General features: G+C 41.7%; 1 protein-coding gene and 1 long non-coding RNA gene across 3 annotated transcripts in view; one reads left to right on the top strand and one right to left on the bottom strand.

The window, feature by feature from the left end:
* Positions 1 to 9,312: 9,312 nt before the first annotated feature.
* Positions 9,313 to 12,599, bottom strand: LOC122445931. Its single transcript, XR_006270729.1, has 3 exons — positions 12,495 to 12,599; positions 10,001 to 10,119; positions 9,313 to 9,620 (listed from the first exon to the last, which is right to left on the bottom strand). It is a non-coding gene; the product is annotated as an uncharacterized LOC122445931 (long non-coding RNA).
* Positions 12,600 to 12,644: 45 nt separating this feature from the next.
* The window catches only part of DNTT (DNA nucleotidylexotransferase), a 31,737-nt gene continuing 19,398 nt past the window's right edge, over positions 12,645 to 24,983 (top strand). For both annotated transcript variants that reach the window (XM_043475491.1, XM_043475490.1), the window contains exons 1-3: positions 12,645 to 12,888; positions 23,008 to 23,182; positions 23,855 to 23,983. In XM_043475491.1, the coding sequence (XP_043331426.1) occupies positions 12,686 to 12,888; positions 23,008 to 23,182; positions 23,855 to 23,983 (507 nt within the window). In that variant the 5' untranslated portion in view covers positions 12,645 to 12,685. The remainder of the gene's footprint in view (positions 12,889 to 23,007; positions 23,183 to 23,854; positions 23,984 to 24,983) is intronic.

Here is a 24,983-nt window from a genome sequence, read left to right as displayed (position 1 = left end):
ATGTCTCTGCTTTTTAATATGCCGCCTGGGTTGGTCATAACTTTTCTTCCAAGGAGTAAGCGTCTTTTTAATTTCATGGCTGCAGTCACCATCTGCAGTGATTTTGGAGCCCCCCAAAATAAAGTCTGTCACTGTTTCCACTGTTTTCCCATCTATTTGCCATGAAGTGATGGGACTGGATGCCATGATCTTAGTTTTCTGAATGTTGACCTTTAAGCCAACTTTTTCACTCTCTTCTTTCACTTTCATCAAGAGGCTCCTTATTTCTTTGCTTTCTGCCATAAGGTTGGTGTTATCTGCATATCTGATGTTATTGATATTTTTCCTGGCAATCTTGATTCCAGCTTGTGCTTCATCCAGCCAAGCATTTCACGTGATGTACTCTGCATTTAAGTTAAATAATCAGGGTGACAATATACAGCCCTGTTATACTCCTTTCCCTACTTGGAACCAGTCTGTTGTTCCATGTCCAGTTCTAACTGTTGCTTCCTGACCTGCATACAGATTTCTCAAGAGGCAGGTCAGGTGGTCTGGTATTCCCATCTCTTTCAGAATTTTCCACAGGTTTTGGTGATCCACACAGTCATACCTCAGACCAATGGAATCTGAATCCCAGAAGGTGAGGGTGAGTCTGGGCATCTGTGTGCTTTCTCACAAGCTCCACAGTTTACCTTCCTGGGCTCCAAGATTGAGAAATTGCTGAAAGAATATTTTTAAAACTTGAAATCAAAGTCATTTATTCACAATTGAATGCTCCAGACTTTCTCCAACAGGGACTTTGCTTTACAACCTAGAGACGTTTTAAGAGAGAAAATAGTGACACCACATGGTGACAGCAAGAACTTCCGTGAGCCGGGAAGCCACTCACCAGAATCCTACACCATGCCAGGTGCTGCCTACTGCTGGCCTGAACCTCTCAGTTCTCTGTCTACAGAGACAGGTACGTACATATACATAGATATAGACATAGACCTATGTACATGAATTTATAAGCTCATGTGTCAGGGTACAAGATCACTTACATTATATGAGCAGAGCAAATGTGAGTTTTGTTATTTTGTCTACAGAAGAGCTGATTTTCTTTCTTCTTGTTGGAATATGGGGAAAGACTAAAGTTTAGTCCTCTCTTGGTCATTTTGGTCCAATCCAAGAATTTAAACTGTCCCATGCTTGGAAAACTCCAGGAAATGTGACACTCCCAAGATAGCACCTGGGTACATGGGAGGAGCATGTGACCATGTGTCCTTATGACATCTTCTCATGGAGTGGTGATGGAGGGAGTTGGTACTCAGAGTGGGCAATGCCTTTTCCTGATGCTCTGCTTGATGCCATCTGACAGGTGTTGGCTGGTACAGGTTTGAGTCGTCCAGAATACTGAGGAAAACGTTCACCTATTAAAAGGAGTGATTTGATTTAGCAAATCCAAATATCAAAAGGCAGTAGGCAAGGCATCTATGTCTCTCTCTATATTTTTAGCTATATATAAAGGAGAATAAAATAGAGTTAGCAATGGCAGCCATACACATGAAATTCTAAGCTGTTTCTCAAACTTCGCAGCACAGGAAGACAATTATGGAGCCTGTAAAACACAAATGACCAAAGTCCCACCCCCATCTTCTGAGATTCAGATTCCATCAGTCTGGGATCTGAGAGCCTGACCTCTGATGTTTTATAATAAAAGCTCAGGTAATGGAGCCAACTCATTGGAAAAGACCCTGATGCTGGGAAAGATTGAGGACAGGAGGAGAGGGGGGCAGCAGAGAATGAGATGGTTGGATGGCATCACTGACTCAATGGTCATGATTGAGCAAACTCCGGCAGATAGTGAAGGATAGGGAAGCCTGGTATGCTGCAGAGGATGGGGTCACAAAGAGTTTGACAAGACTTACCGATTGAACAGCAACAACATAGCCAGGGTCAGAACCAAAATTCTAAGCAGAGAAAAAAATACATGTGTAACAATGTATGCATGTAACAGGCAAACAGGGTTTTATGCTTTTGTTTTTGTTTTTCACCCATTCTGATCCACTGAATAGTTTGTGTCTCCCCAAAATTCACAGATTAAAGCCCTAATTCTCAGTGTGATGGTATTTGGAGGTGAGGCCTTTGGGAGCCTATTAAGTCATGAAGATGGAGCCCTCATAAATGGAATTAATTCCCTTACAAGAAGAGATACAGGCAGTTCCCTGGTGGCCTAGTGGTTAGGATTCAGGACTTTCACTGCAGGGGCCCAGGTTTAGTCTCTGGCCAGAAAACTGAAATCCCACAAGCTGTGCAGTGTAGCCAAAAAATAAAAAATTAAAAAGAGAAGAGACACAAAAGACATGATCACTTTCTGCCATGTGAGGATACAGCAAGAAGGTGGCAGTCTGCCATCCAGGGAGAAGGCCTTCATCAGGAACCACATCGGTCAGCACCTTGATCTTAGACTTCTCAGTCTCCAGAATTGTGAGAAATATATTTCTGTTGTCTAAGCCACTCCATCTATTATTTTTGTTATAGCAACCTGAGCTGACTAAAACACCCACAAGCCCCAGGAGACTCTAACATCTAGAGTTTACTGAGTCTTCGTCTCTGAGCTGCCAGTCTCAGCTTTGATTTTCCTGGGACTTCCCCGTCTTCTCTCCCCCTGTCCTCCCCTAAAGCTCTCTGAAGCAAACCTCTTCCTTCCCCCAAAGCTCTTTCTTCTGTGTTCTCTCCTGCCTTTTCTAATAAAATGCACACTTACTAGTAGGGCTTGGGTTTATTTTCTCTTAGACTAAGTAACCTGCTACCTCAGAAAACTTCTGAAAGGAGTTAGGCTCTTTGCACCAGAATAGCATATAGTTTCTACAAGTTAAAACACTTTGATTAAATTTAATCATACAATTTAGCACAGAACTACAAGCTAAGTTATTGTGTCTACCATTTTAAAACATTGCATATGAATCTGGGGAGATTATGTTTAGAAAGTAAGGGCTTCCCAGGTGGCACTAATGGTAAAGAATCTTCCTGACAATGCAGGAGATGCAAGAGACGTGGGTTTGATCTTTGGGTCAGGAAGATTCCCCGGAGTAGGAAAAGGCAACCCGCTCCAGCATGTGTGTGCTGCATGCTGAGGTGCTTCAGTTGTGTCTGACTCTGTGCGACCCCATGGACTGTATCCCGCCAGGTTCCTCTGCCCATGAGGATTCTCCAGGCAAGAATACTGGAGTGGGTTGTCATGCCCTCCTCCAGGGGATCTTCCCGACCCAGGGATCAAACCCACATCTCTTATGTTTCCTGCATTGAGGGAACAGGGTGTGTTCTTTATCAATGAGCCAGTGAGGACGCCACCACTCCAGTGTACTTGCCAGGAAAATTCCCTGGACTGAAGAAGCCTGGATGGCTACAATCCAGGGGGCTGCAAAGAGTCAGACATGACTGAGTGCCTGAGCAGAAAGTAAACAATTGCTCACAAACCTTTATGAAAAAAGGTTATATGTTTTAAGTGAGACCCTGTTTCTCACCCTCTCAATGATTCTCTTTGAGAAGCATGCTTTCAAAAGAAACTTCTTAAAGTTGTATCAAGAACTGAGTTTCAGGCCATATTCACCAATGAGAGATTTTTTTTCTGCTGGGCCTGAGCGGTTGAACCCCTTTTTCCTCCCAGGTGGTGATAAAAGGCTTTCACTTCCTGGCAGGGAATGAGAGAGGGTTTTGGCTGCATCCCCAGCAAAACCAGCTTTAGAGAAATGGTTTGGCAAAAACATCTGTGGATCTGAGCTCTCTGCCGCTATGTACCAGGGGGTGTGTCATGCACACGGTTCTCATTGGTCTCCTGGACAAAAGCAAAAATGGGTTCTTGAGCCCGTAATTAGGGACCATCGTGTATGTACAAGGACTCTGGAGGGTACACAAAGAGATCAGAGACAGTCTCCTTGCTTTCAAGGAGATTATGACCTGGGTAGGAAGACAGGCTGAGCTTCTTTGCGTAAGGAAAGGTAGTTAGGATCAGAAGGCAATCAAAATAGGCTAAGTAACAAAGGGGTGTTCTTTGGGCAAGTTCTCAGGAAGCTGGCCCTGAAGTGGGATTTGTGTGCAGGTGGTCTATTAAGGATGCTCTTGGAATCAACACCTTGGGGGGAATGAAGGGAGTGGCCTAGGCAGAGGGAACAGTTGAGCCACAACACAGTCACAACACAGGCCTCAGCCAATCCTATAGGATGCTCTGGAGTTGGGGGGCCCTTCAGAGTTGTCACCCCTTGAAACAAGATGGCCTCGCCTTCATAACCCTCCCCCAGCAGGAACTGGATGCAGCTGTCCCCAGAGAGGGTCCTGACCTCAGGCCAGGTGGCTCCCTTTGGCAGTGAGCCATGAGCTGGCAGCACTCCCAGCAGCAGAGGAAACGGGTACGTGGGTCCTGAAGTGGCGGCTCTAGGCGGTACACCACAACACCCACTGCAGGGGAAGGGGTTCATGACCTTCGTGATAAGTGTTTGCAGCAGGAGCAGGGAAAGACCCATTCCTAAGGGACTAGGAGCAACCAGGAATTCAAAGCATATTATTATCATCAGCCTTGGTTTGCTGTTCATTTCACTCTGACCTCAGTCCATCTCAGATCCTTAGATTTACAAATATTGATATTCTTGCAGTGTAACATTTGCCCCATACAATCTAGTAACAGATAACTGAAAATTCAACCAACTCTTTTCAAAACCATAAGGTCAAACACATTCCAAATTTGGTTGAATTCTGTATTTTACAATTTTGGCTATGATCCTAGTGTTTTCCTAATCATTGTCTAAATGATTGTGAGATTGTCCTTTTCAAATTTGCCCCCGTGGTCTGTCACATTTATCCCCCACCTCCATTCCTACTGCCATTTGCTTCTTTCAAGTCTTTGCTCAAATGTCACCTCCTCAGTGAGGCTTTCTGAACACCTTAGTTAAAACTGCCATCCCCACCCCACCCTAACTTCTTTTTTCTTTCCCTAGCACTTACCACCATCTGGCCTACTCTAGTTCTTTTATTAACTGTATTTATTTTTTCTTTTCTCCACTGAATAGAATGTAAATTCCATGAAGGCAAGGATAGTCTGTTTTATTCACTCTGTATTCTTTTTTTTTTTTTTTCTTTTCTAGCATCTGTACATCTTTATTTTATTTATTTTTTATTGGAGTATAATTGCTTTACAATGTTGTATTAGTTTCTTACTGTTCATTCTGTATTCTTGTTGTATAGGATAGTGCCTATAACATAGTAACCACACAACAAATACTTGTGAATGAATGAATGAACAAATGAATGAATGAATAACTCCAGTTAAGGCTCCCACCAATTCTCTCCTCCCTGTCTCTACATCTCTGAGGTACCCCTTTCTAGACTATAACACACATCACTACTAGACTGAATTGTTCCTGACACTTCTCTGCTCAGAAGGTCTCCCTGGCTTCCCAATGCCAATTCAGGCTTTCAGCGCTCTCTGAGACCTAGAGCAGGCCTCCCGGCCCTGGACAGTCTCCCTTCTCTGTGAGCATCATCCTTGCCTCTCCCCACCCCTCTCTGCTCTGAATTCCTCCAGCAGGAGGCTGTAAGAGGGGCAAGTTAAAACATCCTCCTGGGTGCTCTGAAGAGTGATCATGAGGCTAAATGATAACGTACTTCCTAGAGCCTAACATCTTCACAGATGACCACAACTGCTATGCCATCATCGTCATTTGATTCTGTCATCAACCTCTCAATTAAATTATACATGTCCTGAAACTGAAAGTCAAATCAGCTTTTCCAGTTTACTAGAAACAAAACTGATCTAGTGATTCAGGTCACAGTGATGTATTAGAGCCAACTAGTGCCAGTTAACAAGATCTAAATGTTAAACATTCTGGAACTTTGGGAGCTGATTGTTAAACATTCACATGTTCCTGGGCACCTATCTGACTCCTGTACTTATTTCTGGTTTGCAATCCAGGGGGATTTGCAAATAAAATCCCAACTCTCCTCTTCAAACTCTTCTTTAAGGCAAATACCTATACTTTCTTACCTCCAGACTCGACACCCATGCTTTCTCCCACTATTTTATGGTCAGCTGCAGTTTAATAAATATATAGATTTTTTTTTTTACTCAAAGTATGGTTCCTTAAAATATTGTGTTAATGTCTGCTGTATAGCAAGGTGATTCAGAAATATATAGATGTATACATTTTTTAAAAATATTCTTTCCCATTATGGTTTATCACTGGATATTGAATATGGTTCCCTGGGCTTTACAGAAGGATCTTGTTGTTTGTCCATTCTATATATAAAAACTTACATCTGCTAATCCCAACCGCCTACTTCCATCCCTCCCCTGTCCTCTAGGCAACCACCAGTCTGTTCTCTATGTCTGTGAATCTGTTTTTGTTTCATAGATAGTTTCATTTGTCTCATAGAGTTTAATAAGTATTTTTGAATGAAGACCAGAAGTCACAAATAAGCTGCTGTTTCCATTGATTTCCTTATTCTTGCCACCATTCTCACCCTGCGGACAAAGGGGAAATCTCAAGTTCTAACTAAAATACAGAATTTTCTTGTATTTATTGGCATGAAGGATACATCGCTACAGATTGCTTCTTAGCAGTGAGAAGCAAATTTTCCAAGATTTTTACCATTCAAGAAACTCTACGAGTTTTCCCAAGGAGGCAGTTCAAAGCTCCAGAAAACACTCACTGCCAAGAACCAAACACAGCTGTCAGGCAGCAGAGGAAACTGGTGCTTGGTAAGAAACCAAACCAAAACAAAACCCTGCCCGCACATTTGGGGATGGCAGAGTTCCCAGATCAACAGCTTGAAGTGAGTAGAGGATACCAGATTTTTTATATAAAAGAAAATAAAACTGCCGGAAGCAGAAGTTTTCTCTTTCAAACTGACTTCTAATGCACAGAAACGTTAGAACAACACGACTTTTCGGGATAAAAATAATGGGTTTTTTTTGTTTTGTTTTTTGCTAGAAGAAGCCCACTTCTCCAGCCAACCAGGCAGAAACTGCAACCCTCTCCCTTGTTTTCTGTGCCAGAAACTTACACTCAATAAAGGTCTCTAAGATCAATCATGCAGATACCAAGGATTACCCCAGATGGAAAAACAGATCAAGGTTAAACGATGAAGAGCAACAACTGCGTAGGGGCCGGAAAGTGGTGGCCAATGGCTAGGAATGCTCTCCATTTCCTCACAGCGGCCATCGTCTACCCAAGCCAGGACCACAGGTCGTGTCCCTGGCACATAGGACTGGCAGGACGAGGGTTAAGGTAGAATAGGGACCAAGCAGCCACAGGGAGCCAGTGGCTATGTTCGTGTTATCTTCTTCATCACTTACGATGCCATGAAGTCGGCACCATAATGGCCGTTTTACAGATTGGAAGCTGAGGCGCCCACAGGTTAAGTGACTTGCCCAAGACCACATACCTGGTGAGTGTGGTGAGTGGCAGGTGGTTACCAGACCTAACTCCAAGCCCTGAGACTGAGTGTGCATGTAGCTGTCAACACCTGTGGTGTTCAACAAGGTGTTCTAGATAACAAACAAACCAAAAAAAAAAAAAAAAAAAAAAAAAAAAAAAAAAAAACCAAACCAAACAAACAAGTCGGGAATACATTGGGCGAACCCAAATTAAACAGGTTTCTTTACTGCAAGGCTTCTCAAAGTTTTTAGTGGGGTAACACACATAAAGTTTGTCTGGTTTCCCTTAATACATCACAGGACTTTTTGTTTTGCCTGGAACACTTCATGAAACTAGCACCCATGTTGGGAATCATAGCAGGACATCCTTCCAGTCTCATTGAGATCTTGGTTCTTAAGTGGGCCTCACACCACTTTTGTAGAATCTAGGGAAATCAAAAGTCCAGTGAGAAGTTCTCTGGTAGAAATACTTCTCAGTTAGTGGGAATACCATAAAGGGACAGAGGAGGACAGGGGACAAGAAAGCTGAGCTATTACAGTGGACAATGAACACTTTTTATCACTTGCTGCCTACCAGGACTCTTCCTTATAACCACCTATAAGATAGAAATCATTTTAACCTCCATTGTACAGATAAGGGAATTGCACAAAGAGGTGTGACAACTTACCCAAGGCCACACAGCTCATAAATGTCTGAGTGTTGAATTCAGGTAGTCTGGCTCCTTTACAATTGTGTTGTACTTGCTCCCATTTAGGTGGGAATTTGTAGCATGAGAAGGGCAGAGATGGCAGAAGATTGTTGCTGTTTTTCAGTCACTAAATCGTGTCTAACTCTTTGCCATCCCATGGACTGCAGTACGCCAGGCTTCCCTGTCCTTCACTATCTCCCTGAGTTTGCTCAAACTCATGTCCATTGAGTCAGTGATGCCATCCAACTATCTCAACCTCTGTCTCAACTTCTCCTTCTCCTGCCTTCAATCTTTATATGTATATATATGTAAGATTATATCGTAGTTATCCAAACAGCATAAAAAGTTAAAAACACCAATTTAGATTTGATTTGTAGTTTATTCTACATTTACTGGTGCCTACTGTACAAGGAGCTGTGTTAGATGCTGGGGATTCAGATGTTGTTAACAATACAACTTACATGATTCCTGTCCCAACAGGACTTACAGTCCAGTGGAAGGAACACAGAAGGGGTTAGTGTATTTTAGCATGGAATAACATGCTCTTCTGGGCAAGGAGGCACAGAAGACTGTGAGAGCAGGGAGACACCTGACCTAAACTTAGGATAGCCCTTGGACATTTTATAAAGTAATTTCACGTCTGTGTGATGCTTGAAAGAAGGAGTAATTGGTATGAAGTTATTTCAGAGGGATCACATATTCTTGTGTCTTATTCCAAGCCAAACCCGTGGTTTGAAATTCTAGCAAGGTTGGGAATGGCCTGACCACTGCACAGTATGGTCCCTCTCTTGAAGCTTCTCCTCCAGGAATTATGGGCTTCCGTCCTCCCTAGTCTCTGCCCCAGGCTTGGTGCAGATGCAGTCATATCTCCTTGACTGGAAGTCTCCACACTCTTCAGCCAGCACTTAGCTTGGTCCTGGGCATGGCAGGAACAGGAACACTCCCCATAAATCCCATGTGCTTCCCTGCATTTCCAAGCCCTGCAGCAGTTAGGTGGAACAATGTGACTGACTCTGGCCAAGGGGTTATAACCAGCAGTAATATGTGTATCATTTATGACACAAATTTACCCTTAGAGAAATGAGTATGCCTCCAGCAGTGTAGGTCTGTCCCCATTCCCTACACCCTCACTTTCATTGGACAATATATTTATCACTCAGGGTCTAGTTAGGAAAAAGGAAATCATGCTGGTTATTTCGACAGAATTTAATACAGGGGATTGGTTTAACAGGCATCAGAGGGCTCCAAAGCAAAATGAGAACACTGAGATAACTCAGAGAGAGTAACAATAGGAAGTGTGTCTCACCCCAGGGCTGTAAGAACACAGGGACAGAGTGGACCTTGTTGAAATCTGCAAGTTTGGAGCAGGAGATTCCCATGGTGCTGGAATATAGATCTCTGAGAAGAGGGAGCTGCTTGTTGCTGGTGATGCTGTGGGAATTCATAGGAAAATCCTTACAGAGCTGGAACTCAGACCTCTGAGAAGTAGATGTTACTGGCTAGTGTTGGTGCCCCTGAAGGGTATGTTGAAGCTTTGTCTGGTTATGCAAAAAAAAAGAAAAGAGAGAGGTTAAAAAAAAATAATTGCTGGAGATGCCAGAATGAAGACCCGTCACTGAGAAGACTCTGAAAGTATCAACAAGCAAATCAAAAGGGTAGAGTGCTTCTCCTCACTCCAGGCTTGCAGTCTTTCTCTCTCTAGTGCCCCCCTACTGGCAGGTCCCAACATGGAGCCAACTGATAAGAGATTAAGAGTTTGTACAGTCCCATCCCCAACCTCATAGAGCAGAACATAGAAAGATAGATTTCTTGGCTGAGAGACTAACTAGATAGGCATCATCATATTTTTAATTTTTGATGCGTGCTAAGTCACTTCAGTAGTGTCTGACTCTTTGCAACCCTATGGACCATAGACCACCTGGCTCCTCTGTCTGTGGGATTCTCCAGGCAAGAATACTGGACTGGATTGCCATGACCTCCTCCAGGGGATCTTCCCAATCCAGGGATCGAATCTGCATGTCTTATGTCTTCAGCATACTAGTGATTCAAAGTAAATTAAATAAGACATTGGTTAAAATAATGTTTTGATGATTTAATAGCTTTATAAAACATATAGTTCTGATTTCAGATCAAACTGGGACTTCCCTAAAAACAAAACATCAAATCACCATCAACTGACCTTTATTTAAAGTGCTTCCTCTGTGCCAAGTACTTCACTCAGCTGTTCTGTGGTTATCTCAGTTACTCTTTATTTTAAAGATGGGAAAATCTGAGGCTTAGAGAAGTGAAACACCATCCTCAAAGTCGCAGCTTCAAAGCAATGGAGATGATGAGATTTGTATTGGCAGCCCGAGGTCAGAGCCTGAGCTCTCAGCCATGTCTCTACACTTCTCCATCCCCTTTACCACTTAGATGACATACTGGTTCCTCTTTTCGCCATTTCCTGGGGGTGAACATATCAATCCCAGACTCTTGCCAGAATGTTTTGCTTGTGCCATGCCTTGGGGCCAGCTGGCATTCTCACGTGAAGCATTCAGCACTTCAGTAACCAAACACCCACCAGCCAGGGCCACAGTGGACTCTCATCCTCAGGCGAGCAGTCACAGCACACTGAAACAGCAGAACTGCAGTGAAGGTCTAACCAGATGTATGAATCCCTTCTGAAACATTTCAACAAGCGGTTGTCTGGACTCTACTGAAACAAGTTTCATGACTAGTAATATTTCACTGTGCAATGTGGCCTCTCTATTTTTAGCCAGCCCTAGTAAATAAAAAGTTCTTACTTGCAGAGAGTTAAAAGCTATTACTCTGCAAATTCAATCTGAAGATTTTTGATCTTTCTCTCTTAAGCAACACAGACAGTTTTGCAAATGTTTGAAGGAAGCTGGCACATCCCTTTTCCCTGGTATTATGGTGAGGAGCTCATGTACTTGAAGGTAGCAACAGTCTCAAATATGGCAGAGTGAATCTTGTTGTTGTTCAGTCGCTCAGTCGTATACGACTCTTTGGGACCCCATGGACTGCAGCATGCCAGGCTTCTCTGTCCTTTACCGTTTCCCGGAGCTTGCTCAAACTCATGTTCATTGAGTCAGTGATACCATCCAAATCTGGTCCTCTGTCGTCCCCTTCTCCTCCTGCCTTCAATCTTTACAGTGAGTCTGCTGTTTGCATTAGGTGGCCAAAATATTGGAGCTTCAGCTTCAGCATCAGCCCTTCAGTGAATATTCAGGATTGGTTCCTTTAGGATAGACTGGTAGGATCTCTTTGCTGTCCAAGGGACTCTTTTCCAACACCACAATTTGAAAACATCAATTGTTCAGTGCTCAGCCTTCTTTATGGTCCAGCTCTCACATCCATACGTGACTACTGGAAAAACCATAGCTGTGACTATACGGACCTTTTTCGGCAAAGTAATGTCTCTGTTTTTTAATACACTGTCTAGGTTTGTCATAGCTTTTCTTCCAAGGAGCAAGCGTGAGCAGAGTTTAGATTTGCCAGTGAGGGAGACACGTGTAGAGGATGGCTTCTTGGTAGTTAAAGCACAGGTTTTATAATGAGATTAAATTCAATAATTTCCTGTTGATTAGTTCTGTGACCCTTAGCAAGTTGTTAAACCCAGTGGGGATGCTAGACAGTGTTGTTGTGGGCTTCAATCAGCTAAGCTTCTAGGTGCTTGCTATGGCCACAGGGGAGATGCTTGGGAAATGAGATCCATGAAGTGTATTGATGAAAGACACTAATTTTATTTTGCACATAAAGTTTTGAAAATGTCTCTTTGTGGCAGTAATTCTCACCTAAAGATCATCCCATTTTATCCCATTGATTTTAGGCTTATATAACAGATTACTCAATCTCCTGAACAGACAACCTCAGTCTACTGAAAAAGCTGAGATATATATCATTTGGAACCTGAAGACTTAAATCAAGAGCTGGTTCTGCCTCTTGTTCTATGATCTTTAGTACACTGAGCGTTTGTCTTATCACTTATAAATGCACCAGCATAACTGAAATGCCCACCATGAAATACAATGGAGCAATCAGAGGCAACAGATTAGAACACAGAGTGAATGGATCTGAAAGCAGAGTTCTGAGTAAAAAAAAGAAAAAGTAATCAGCAGGATGGAAAATATAACATTGCCGTTTACGCAAAATCAAAACAACCACACACAACAAATAACACCCTTGCAAGCTATAGAAATCCAATGTATTACAGTGAGAGCAGAGAATGCAAACTATTCAGGAGATTTAAAAAAGCATCAAAAATAAAGACAAGAGGGGTCTAAAAAAATCTGTAATCAGTAAATTGATTAATTAATTAATAACATGGGAAGAATGATGCTTCCCTACCTTCCTCACAAAGTTATTCTGAGGATCTGATGAGATTATGCACAGGAAAGCCAAAGTTAATTTACCATTCCCATTATGATCCCCCGACTGGACAAATAAACAGAGATAGCAGTTCCCCCTGGATCTTGGGCAGGAAGCCATGAGCAGGGCAGGGCTGGGTGGGATGGTGAGATGACATCAGGGCTCCTCGTGAAGGAGGGGCAGGCTCTCCCTCTCCACTTGATGGCACAGCCAGAGGCAGCATCAACTTCTTCCCATGGATCCGCTGTGCACAGCCTCCTCAGGCCCTCGGAAGAAGAGACCCAGGCAGGTGGGTGCCTCGATGGCCTCCCCTCCTCATGACATCAAGTTTCAAAATTTGGTCCTCTTCATTTTGGAGAAGAAAATGGGAACCACCCGCAGAAACTTCCTCATGGAGCTGGCTCGAAGGAAAGGATTCAGGGTTGAAAATGAGATCAGGTAAGACATCACGAATTTCAGCTTGTGAATAAGCAGGGCATTTGTGAACAGCTTCTTTGGGAACCCAAGGAATCTGTGTTTTCAGTCTGCAAACAGAAGAGGTGATGTTCCCACTGGGAGAACAGGTATGAGATCAAAGAACAAATCTGAGGCAATTACTTAAGGGAAATAAGATCAGTGGGGATTTGATACAATTATATTGAAACCAGTTGGCATCAAAAGATAGAGTAATTTTTTTTTTTTTTTTGCCTTTCATTGTTATGAGATGAAGTATCAAGGAATGATAAACAGAAACCTAGTTGGAAAGTTCAGTGCTGAAACCACCGAGGTTTACTCTTGACTGAGCTGAACAAAAGCACCACTGAGTCCAAACAAAAACTGTCAGCTGCTTGGAGGCAGAAAGAATGGTTTGGTTGGTTGGCCAGCAAGCTGCACATCTGGCTGGGCTGAGGTGGGGAGTGTCTGTGATGGGCTAGGACTGTAGTTGGCTCACCACTAACACCCAAATGTGGCTTTGATCATGCTTTTCTGAACTGCAGTCTGAGTAGGATTCATAGAGAGAGGGATGCTGGTTAAAGATTCAGGGGTGGCTCTGTCCAAGGGTGAAAGACACCTTGATGAGAGTGATGAGCTCAGAGCCCAAATAAGAAAGCAACTGAAGCAACCATACAGGATGCCTCGAATGTTCACCCACTCACATCCCAGGCTGGCCTTGCTCTTTTTCTAACAGTTATGTAAGCTCTTCACGGGTCTCAAATAGATGGAAGAGAAAACCAAACAAAATCCAGACACAAATGGTTTTAGAATCTTGGCATAAATAATTCCAAACAGAATTGCCAGAGGGCTTGTAGTGAATAAACAATGATAATTGATGCAATTGGCTGGCCTTGATTGTCCAAGGAATAGATTGATCATATTTTTTTTTTTTTTCAGAAAAATGTATAAGAATTCTATGTGAAAATAAATTTTTGTCTTGAAAAAAATAAGTAAAACTGACAAGCATATCCTAATGAAGTATCAGTTACAAATTGCTAGAGAAACATATGTCAAAAGTCAATCATCAAATATAAGTCAAATCTCATAGAAACACTTAATTTTTTTTTACTAAAATGCCCCATTCAGAAATTCCCGAGTCTCCCATGGATTTCCTCACCCAATTTCTCTACACTTCCAGCAAGAGTTGACTGGTTTAGTTACAGGAACAGCTACAAGTAATGCACACGGTGGCTGAGGCAGGTAGGTGGAGAGACGACTGGAGGCAAGTTACTTCTTTTGACAAGAAAACCCAAGAGGCAGCTCTGCTGCCAGGGACTGAGCCCAGCTGCTAGGGCGACAGAGGAAACGTGCACAGCGAGCCAACTGCTGCTGTGATGTGACTGTGGCAAAGTTCCCAGGCTGGCTGCTCAGTAGACACATTAAATACAAATGTGTTTTATGACACAAATATAAACCACAGGAAGCAGAAGTTCTAGCTCTCAAACGGCATTTCCATAGTTAGCTATATAGACTTTAATTGGAAGGGACAATGAAGATTATTACAGGGGAAAATCTCTAGATAAAACAAATCTCTAGTCCTCAGAGTCTGACTCTGACCCTTCCCAGCCATGTGATGTGGGCAAGACCCCCCTGTCTCCTCTCTGACCTTAGATTCCTGACAAATGGTCTAGTCTACCTGATGTGATACCAGTTGCCATGATGGCTATCAATGTACTTGGATAAATTAGAACAGCTATGTAAATGTAAAGTGTGGCTGTTTTCTCCTTACTTAGCTGAATCCATTGACCTTTCTAGTAAAATCCTAAGGAGAGGATTCTCTTTCCACAATATGAACTAGGTCAAGTGACATAAACCAATAGAACAAAGACAGGAAGGAAACCCATCAAACTGGTTATTTGTGGGCATGAGGGTAGTAGCGAGAGATTATGGCTGCTTTTATGCTCTCTGTTTTCCAAATTTTTTACAATGAACATATTTTTAAAATGAAAATAAAGGAAATTGTTATTTTAAAAGAAAGGATACTTCTCAAGAGAAACAGCTAGACCTCACCTTTTGATATAAAAGATTCAGAGAAAGAGGAGCTAAAAAAAGTTCTGAAAGTAGGCAGTAATCTCCATAATTTCTAGTGCATTCTTTGGCTGCCAGGAGGGTTAAATCTGAGGAAAAATCTGATCCCTGCCTTACCTGAACCTGAACACACAGCTTAGAATTGGTGTGCCTGAATGTATCGAGCTATCTGGAACTATTTAATTTTCCAGCATATGTACACTGTATCTTTATAGTTGGATTGGACTTCATTAATATTTATGTTATATTGCAAAAGACATGCTATTCCAAGTACCATAGGAAGCTGGTTCTTAAAATATAAATAAAGGGCAGTATCAAGTTCTTTGAGGCATTTTTGCACATTAATTAAAAAGGTTACTGAATTTTATTCCATGGCCAACACCCTAAATTTTAGAGCAACTTCATAATATTCTAGTTCTCTGGGACAAGGTAGAGAAGGGTCAGAATCTAGTGTTTGTCACATTCTTCTTTTATCCTTGATTGCAGTACTTTGAGCTGTTTCAAAACTTTAACAGTATCAACTCTCCTCTTTTTACATACTCACTAAGCTTACCATCTCTGTCTTGACCTAAATCGTTGATGCTGAAGAAGAAAGAGCCAGATAGGAAGGGTGGCTTCCCATGGTTACATCACCCAGCAGATGATCACTTTTTCTGAGTTCCACTGTTCAAGTAGTAGAAACCCATCAGAGGATACATCTCCCTTGCTTGCACCACCATAGTTTGTCTACAAGGCTATCTTTGAAAGGCATTTTTTGAATGAAAGTGAAATATACCACCATGCCATCACATGTTAAGTGTTCTGTTAGTACCCAAGTAGAAGGCTTGAGCCTTGTGAGCAAAGAGTTTAAAATCAGACAAGAGAGCCAGGAACTGTACCTTTGTTGTCACTTAGCATGAAAAGATAGCATAATGTATTTTCCTGGCATGTACTCATTTTCATCTTTTTAAAAAAATTAGAATTTTCCTACCCAATACTTTACTTCGAGCCTTCTTGTGTTTTTCATGCTGAACCCTCTTCCCTTTTGCAATAGTCATTACTGAATAAACTCTATTCTTACTGCCTTAATGAGTGTCCAGCTTTGTTTATCTTTGACAATGCCCTATCACTTCAGATTTTTGGTGTTTGAAATAAAAATATTGAAAGTCATTGTTTGGAAAATAAACTGGACACCAGATGAAAGAGCTATTATCTGCTTCAGAAAATATGATATTGAACTGGTCCTTCTCTAGGCCTCTTCTAAGTTTAGTGTCCAAACACATCTTCACTGGTTTCTCATTATGTTTTTTTTCCTCACTCTTTCTCCTCCAACTTTGAATGTCTTCTCCCTACACTTCTCTGCATGTAAGACCTAACACCCCTGGAAGCCTTCCTAGGGGAGGGAACTTCCTTCCTGGACACAGGGTGACCCATGGCTTAGGGTTGGCCCCTGACTCTTCCACTTGGCTTTTGTCCTTATCCCTCCCCAACTCCACAAGGGAAAGGGTGTCATCTCGGCCATTGTGTATACCTCATCTTCATACTCTGGACAATTTTCTTACACAGAGTAGGCTTCAGGAAATATTTGCTCAAAGAATACTTTATCTGGAGAATATAAAACCAAGCAAAGGAACTTATGACTACCAAGAGTAATTTTTGTCACTGAATTCTTTTTACAATGTTTGGTTACCTTTTGGTTACAGTATTACCTTTGTAATCAATGAAATAATGAAGACTTTATTTCTATAAGTTCAAGAGCATGCAGTGTAGACTCTAGTCCTGTTGTTGTTCTTCAGTCCCTAAGTTGTGTCTGACTCTTTGTGACCCCATGAACTGCAGCATGCCAGGCTTCCCTGTCTTTCACTATCTCCTGGAGTTTGTCCTGCTTTTGTTCAAATTACTTATTTCAAAATTTGTGAACTTTCAATTAATGTAAATGTTCATGGTCTCATTTAATGTGAGCCAAAAAAAATCAAGGCAAGACCCTCTCAGTCTTCAGTATATCAAGGGCTGGAAATAAAAGCTTGTCTTTCCTGGTGCCAATGTTAGTCACTCAGTCATGTCCGACTCTTTGCAACTCCATGGACTATAGCCTTCCAGGCTCCTCTGTCCATGGAATTCTCCAGGCAAGATACTGGGATACTGGAGTGGGTTGCCATTCTGTTCTTCAGCAATTTTCCCAACCCAGGAATAGAACCCAGGTCTCCTGTATTGCAGGCAGATTTTTTTTTTTTTTTACCATCTGAGCCACCAGGGAAGCCCCATTAGAGTGTGGGATAATACCAAATAAAACTACCTTGATTTTTCAGTGTCAGGGATTCTGAAACAGATCAGTTGCTAGGGAAATTGGCAGGAGGATTTTTTTAAAAAACTGTAAAAAAAACAAAACAAAACTGTAAACATCCCAGTTCAACTGTAAATAACTATTTTTAAAGTTATTGTTGACAAAATAAGCCCTATGTCAGATGGAAAGATTAAGAATGACTTCTCCAGGGAAAGAAAACAGTTTTAAAGACAAAGAAAACAGCAGGTGACCATCCATGAGAACTGGGGGAATCAGATAGAGATAGCAGTCTGGCTTCTTGCAAAAAAAAAAAAAAAGATGGCTGCCTATTTCTTCATGAAGACTTTTTCTAATTGTGTCAAGAGGGGAAGTAGAAAGAGAAAGAGAACTAGCACGAGAAACTAGGGGAAGAAAATAAAAAATCAGGGATACTGGTATCTCAGAAAAAAAATCAAAACTGAGATTTGTGAGTTAATCTCTCAACTTAGAGCTTTCTGAACATCTAAGGGTCATACTCATGATTCTTGTGATATCTTTTATCATGTGTATTATTATGTAACTACTGTGTTTCTTTTAACTGCCCCTAGTCTGAGTCATTATAATTTATCTCTAGCTTAAGGAATAATAGCCATAAAAATCATGGGTCTGATATACATAACTTAAAAATATAGATTTAATTAACACATAAACTTCTAAGACGTTCTATTGTGTACTCCCTAAAATTGTCTCATGTACCTGCGGAGAAATGAGTGCTGCATGGGGAAACATTGCTCTAACTGAGCCCCAAGTCCAGCATGGGGATCCCATCTAAGCTGGGGCAGGTAAAGAGTGATCTTCCTCTCCAGCACTATTTCACAAGGTAAGAAGTCTGAGTTGCCCCTGAGAGAGGCCACTTAAAGTTGCTCAGGTGTCAGATGCTGCTGAGCCCAGGCTCCCAGCCACCCTCACCAAGGTGCCAGACTCTTGAGCTGCATGGAACATCAGTGCCTCCATCAGCTGCGTATGGAAGAGAAGGATTGCCCAGCTGAGCTGCCTGAATTCCTGACCCACAAATCGTGAGACATAACAAAATTGTTGCCTTTTAAAAGCTACTACATTTTGGGATAGGTGGTGTTGCACCAATAGATAACTAGAAGTGACTGACTACCATATGTCAGAATCACCAAGGGAACTTGTCAAAATGTGTATTTCTGGGACCTAGGTGAGATTTACTGAATCTGAATCTCTGGTAATAGGACCCAGGCATATGAATTTTAGGCCAGCATCCTTGGTGCCTCTACAGACACTAGAATTTTAGAAACATTCCTTCAGAGCTATTCAGTTCAGTTCAGTCACTCAGTTGTGTCCAACTCTTTGCAACCCCATGGACTGTAGCACACCAGGCTTCCCTGTCCATCACCAACTCCCAGAGCTTGCTCAAACTCATGTCCATGGAGTCTGTGATGCCATCCAACCATCTTATCCTCTGTTGTCCCCTTCTCCTCCTGCCTTCAATCTTTCCCAGCATCAGGGTCTTTTCCAATGAGTCAGTTCTTCACATCAGGTGGCCAAAGTATTGGAGCTTCAGCTTCAGCATCAGTCCTTCCAATGAATATTCAGGACTGATTTCCTTTAGGATTGACTGGTTGGATCTCCTTGCAGTCCAAGGGACTCTCAAGAGTCTTCTCCAACACCACAGTTCAAAAGCATCAATTCTTCGGCGCTCAGCTTTCTTTCTAGTCCAACTCTCACAGCCACGCATGATCAGTTCATTGTACCGGTGATCTCTCTGTTGACCATTACTATGAATGTTGCCATGAGCTGGGCACCAGACTTGATTACTACCTGGCAGATTATAACACTGTCCCTGCCCTCAGGGATGCCAAGGACCAAGCCAAGTACATTTCAATTCAGCACCACTTAAAGAAGAGGGTTCTGCATGGTTTTCCCTGGGGGAAGCTGAAGGCCAAAGCCTAGTTCAGAATCTTTGTAATTGGTTCACAACTTCCCAAACCTAGTCCAAGGCACAGTTAATTGGTCATGGCTAAGAAACTAGGTGACTTAGAGAAGGGAGATTTCAGGAACGGCCATCTCAGCAGGGCCTTGGGGTCTTTAGAAGACTTTGAGGATGGCTGCCTGAAGCTTGCTGCCACTTTTATCTTAAGAAGAAAGCCCAGGCCTTCGGGGGCAAGGCAGAGACTACCTCTGCCCCAATCCCAGGTTTATTTGCCTTTGAAAATGACATTCATGCATATTTTTTCCCTTACACAGAAAACTAACGAGAAACAATTCATGACAGAAAGTGAGAAAATATAGAAAATTACTTAAAACAAACAAAACCTCACGCAGGGGTCTAACCACAGTCTAGTAGAACGTTAAGAGATTGCTCAAGTCATGTACACCTGGGTTTGAATCTTGCCTTCACGTGACCTCTGCAGGCCTTGGTTTTCTCATCTTCATTGTGATGATGATGGTGATGCTGATGATGATGATATTCATTCTGATGTTAGTCCTTTTGAGAAAAGGACTTTTTCACTGGAAAAAGCACAGAGTCACAGAGGGGTAGCTCAGTGTGGCTCAACACATGGGTTTTATTTTATTTTTTGGCCACGCCACGCAGGATATGGGATCTTAGTTCCCGACCAGGGATTGAACCCATGCCCCTGCTAGTCTTAACCACTGGACCATGAGGGAAGCCCCCCCAGAACACAGGTTCTAGATTAAAATGGACCTCAGATTAAATCCTTGCTCCACCAGTTATTAGCTGGGTGAATTTTTAATGTCTCTCAAGCTCTCTTTTCTTATTATTAGAGATAATCATACCTACCTATCTCATAGAATTATTTACAATTAAATCAAGTAGTGTATGAAATTAATCTACAATGATTCTGGCACATGGTGATGTTCTATTAGTATCTTCAATACCAGAGTGCTCAGGGCAAAGAGAAAACCATTATACCAGCAAATAGCTGTCACAACACAGCAGTAAGACATTGTGTGCAGAACACACCAGAGCAGGTGACCCTCCTTGGTAATCCTGTCTGCTAATGGCTCAGCATAGACAGTGAAAAAATACTTTATTGTGGTGGTCTGCAATGGAACCCACAATATCTCTGAGATATGCCTGTACAATGATGTCAAAGTTTCTAAGACTGACTTTCAATCTCTTACTTTGTGGGAAACAGTGACAAACAGTAATGAATTCTGAATAACACAATGTGAATGTTTATTTGATTTTTTTTTGTTTTTGTATGTACTTGATTATTGTTGTTGTTGTTTTGTTTGCTAGTTGCTTAATGAGCAGGGGTTGGAAATCCAAATCGGAATCTTCTTTCATACGCTGCATAGCTTATATTCCTGAATAAGCTTATATGAATTCAGTAGGAGATGCACATGGTCCTCATCCAATAGGGTGAGCTCAGACACCCCCACACAGTCCTGGGGAGTCCCAGGTGAAGAGGGACTGAGGGTGGTGGTACATGACTGGATGATGAGGGGCCTAAATTTAGAAATTGAGCCCCAGAGCTCTTCCTCAGCACACCCATCCCCCTCTGAGGTTTAGACAAAACCTTATTTAGAAGAATAACAGTACTAATAAGAATAATAAACAATATAATAATATCATTTCTCTTCAAAGGGCAGAAACATAGAAAGAATAATACTGTCTAACCCTACTGATTCTTCTGTGGTTTTCTTCAAGTCTTGAGATAGACAATCTTCCAAGAAGTTTACTATAAGTAGTCTTTGGAATCATATACACCTGGAATAGGGAAGCAGCTAGCCGTCTTCCCTTGGCCCTTTTAAAAGGTGGTTTTATCTCGACTATTTTCTGCCTGGGCCTGCTGCACATCCTGCTATCTAGATGGTCTCAGCTCTGGTTTCCAGTCCCACCTCCCTCCCAGCGCCAGCCCCAGATCCCAACAGTCAGCCAGATATTTTCATTTGGATCTCCAGCCATCCTTTCAAGGCAGCTTGCCTAAAATAAATTTCAATTTTGTTCCCCCACTCCTTCCTCCAAAGATATGGAACTTCCTAAATCCCTATTCCTACCAAAAGTGATAACACTTGAGTGTGATAGATAAGCTGGAGTAATAGTTGAGTCTATGCCCCACTTCACCTTTTATAGGTGATGCCAGCTGTCCATCATATGTCTCTTTTGCCTTCCTTTCTAGCACTGTAGGAACCAGACTAAGGTTTAAATCATCTTATATCTGGTCCAGTGATTCATCTTCTTAAGTAGCTCCCCAACCCATGATTCCCCCTCCAAATCATTGTGTATACCAGATTAGTCAATAACACTGCAATGCTATCCATGTCCTGCTCACAAAACATTTCAGTGGCTCCATAATCCCAGAACATAAGATCCAGCTTTCTCAACCAGGCTTCTAAGACCCTCTGTAATGTGCTTACCGCACTTGCTCAGCCACATCTACAACTGCTTCCCAACAGAAATTCTTCATTCCAATCCAGGCCACTCTCCTTCCTTTGCTCTGACCTTTGAACCTTTTCTTCCAGGAGGATCTAAAGTGCTACCATCCTGGCACCTTATCCCTCCCATGCATCCAGACTAGGCACAAACAAATTCTGCTTTTCTACAAAGCCATCCACCTCTCCCAACCCACACTAAATTATTTTCCCTCTTTGTATACCAATTGAAGCTCTTGCCTATGTCGTAATTTATTAACCAGCTGTTTCACAGAAGATGCTGATGCCCAGAAACTTTCCTTTTCTTGTTTGGTATCCAACCCCTTCCCATCACCACCACAGGGAACCTAGGACTGTGAATAGAACAGTGAACCAACAAATGCTCAGTGAATCTAAGAGTCAATCAAGAAAAGGAGAAGGAGGAAGAAGTCAAGCAAGAGAAGTGGGAAAAAGAAGAAAAAATAATTCTATTTTTTTCTCTTCAATGCCTATATATGCTATTTGCTTTTGCTATTTCCCAGATTTGTAGACCATTTAAACTGAAGGAGCCCTAAAAATTATTAGTTCCAGTGATATAATGCTGATTTCGAAGACTTGTTTAAAAATAGAAATAACATATTGACCAGAAAAGACAATCAAAAAGGATAAATATCATTTACCAGCTGTGTGACCTTCAGGATGTCCTTAACCTCTCTGTTCTTCAGTTTCCTCATTTTTGAAGTGTGACTAGTATAATATGTACTTAAGAAGCTATGTGAGTATTAAAAGAGATGGTGTATGTGAAGTACTCGGACAGTGCTGAAACATGCTAAGTGCTCAGTGCTTTATTAGGGAAAAGATACAGGGTCTTACAACACAGAGTTGTGCTTTGAAAAACATGCAAAGCGCTATTTCCCAAAGGCTGGTCACCACCTATTAATGGCTTGTGAGATCAATTTAGTGGGATGTTATATCCATATCAACAGCTACATCTGTATCTATTTTGGGTCATGGTATAAAATGTGTTTCTAACTGTGGATCACATACAAGTTTGAAAGGCACCAGATTAAAACCCTCTGCAAAATAAAAAGGAAATGGCACATCAAAGCCACAGGCAGAGTACAAGTTTCTAATTTAAGAATGATTTCATCCTCCATCCGCTCTGGACCTTTGTTTTCAACTAACATCACAATCTTACTAATGTTTTCTCAAGTTTTCTTGCATCTGATATGTAACATAGACCACGTTGCTATACTAATTGAAGTTGAATTCCCTGGCATGGACGCCTAGGTTCTCCATGCCTATGGTCAGGTCTACTGTGCATCTTTCTCCACCGGATGGAATGCTCTGAACACCTCAGGGAAAAGAGGAGAGGTTCTCATTTTGAAAGTTTCTGTCTTATTCTGCAGTGCTTCTGTCACCCACATTGTAGCAGAAAACAACTCTGGTTCAGAGGTTCTCGAGTGGCTTCAGGTACAGAACATAAGAGCCAGCTCACAGCTAGAACTCCTTGATGTCTCCTGGCTGATCGAAAGTATGGGAGCAGGAAAACCAGTGGAGATTACAGGAAAACACCAGCTTGTTGTAAGTGTCCTGAAAGTGGTTGTATGTGGGCTATAGACTCAACAGACTTGAGTTAAACCCCAGGTTCCCTGCTTGCTCCCTGTGTGAACTTTGGCAAGTCCCTTAGCTCTTCTGAGCTTCAGTTTCTTTCTTTATGTTATGAGAACACTAGTGCCTGCCTATCTTGTAAGACGGCTTATGAGGATTAGAATAACACACATGTAAAGTGCTTAAGACTGAGCCTGATCTATATATGCACTTAATAAATGGTAGCTATTTTTACAAACAAGTCTATGCAAAAATAATTCAAAATATTGAAGTCTTGATGTTCTAGCAGCCAGAAAAGTAGAAGGTTCTTATTTTTTTTCTTACCATGATCATTTATAAAGAAAAAAATTAAACTCTTAGTTCCAAACCCTTCACCAATGGACCCTAACTATGTAAGTTCACAGAAAAGGAAAATGATGTTTAATCGGTATTTCTTTTTCATGTTACTTTTTCAGATCACAAAAATAATACATGTTAATTATAGCAGTTTCAAATATTAGAAATGCATATAACATAAAACTTGAGCCTCCATAGTATTATTCTCTTTCCAGAGACAATTACCATTGAACTGCCTCTTATTTTTCTTCATACACATCTATTACTATTAATTTTTTATTTAAAATAGATGCTTATACATTTGTTTAGGTGAGAACAGACTATTCAGCTACCCCAAACCCAGACTTCCAGAAGACTCCGCCACTTGCTGTAAAAAAGATCTCCCAGTACGCGTGTCAGAGAAGAACCACTTTAAACAACTACAACCACATATTCACGGTAATGGAGCTTTACAACAACACCTGTAGCAAACGTAAGGCTTGCTGCTTCTTTCTGTGGATCTCCAATTAAATTATGAATTTTCTTGAAAATCTAGGAATGTTTCCCCCATTCTTACCCACTCCCCAACATGATCTCTGGTTCCTCTTTCTGTCAAGAATGGGTCTCCTTCTATTACGGAAATAGACAACATATTTAGAGCATATTCTTTAGAGAAAGTAACCTACAATTTATTGGGAGTTGTCATTAATGGATGCAACACTTATCAAAGGCAAATATTCTGAATAACTAAATACATACTGTAATTAGTCCACTACATAGTAAGAGCAAATTGCATAGAAATAGCTTTGTGCATAAACAGCTTTGTTGGGAAGACATAAGATTGAGAGTCAGCAGACCTGGGTTCAGCCTGATATTAACTATCCTGGGCAAGTCAGTTCCTATCTCTGAGCCTGTTTCCTCATCCACTTAATAAAATATTAGGTAGATCATCTCTAAAGCCCCATTCAGCCCTGAAGTTTCATAATTATTCTTCAAAATGACCTGAACAAAACCATAACTGCTTATCCTCCAGCCTACAACCAGTAGTCAAATGGATAAAACATGCATTAGTAGATTGAATACAGAACTTCTCCTTTCTAAAATTCTAGCCCCAGGTGTGCAAGGAAGACCAGGAAATTGCAGCTACTGGGCACCCTGAGGATCAAGCCACACAGCTGTAGCTACTTCCTCCTCTGCCAGAAATGCAAACATGCCCTACCTTAAATAACCCCCTACCTTAAATAACCCTGCCTGCGGGTTTGTGCTACTTCTGATCGTACCCATTCACTCAACAAGTCTATACTAAGTGCTGACTGTTTCACCAACAAGCTAAGAGATAGGATTTTCCAGTGATCCAGGCAGATTCCTGGCCACAGGCTGGTGGGAAAGTCAGCAAACAGGGAAGGATCTTGTCAAGTGATAACTAGGAAGATGCAGTGAGCAAGAAGTCATTTTTCAG

This window comes from Cervus canadensis, chromosome 8, assembly GCF_019320065.1.
Source record: "Cervus canadensis isolate Bull #8, Minnesota chromosome 8, ASM1932006v1, whole genome shotgun sequence".
Taxonomy (NCBI): domain Eukaryota; kingdom Metazoa; phylum Chordata; class Mammalia; order Artiodactyla; family Cervidae; genus Cervus; species Cervus canadensis.
This window is presented reverse-complemented; position numbering and strand designations above follow the sequence as displayed.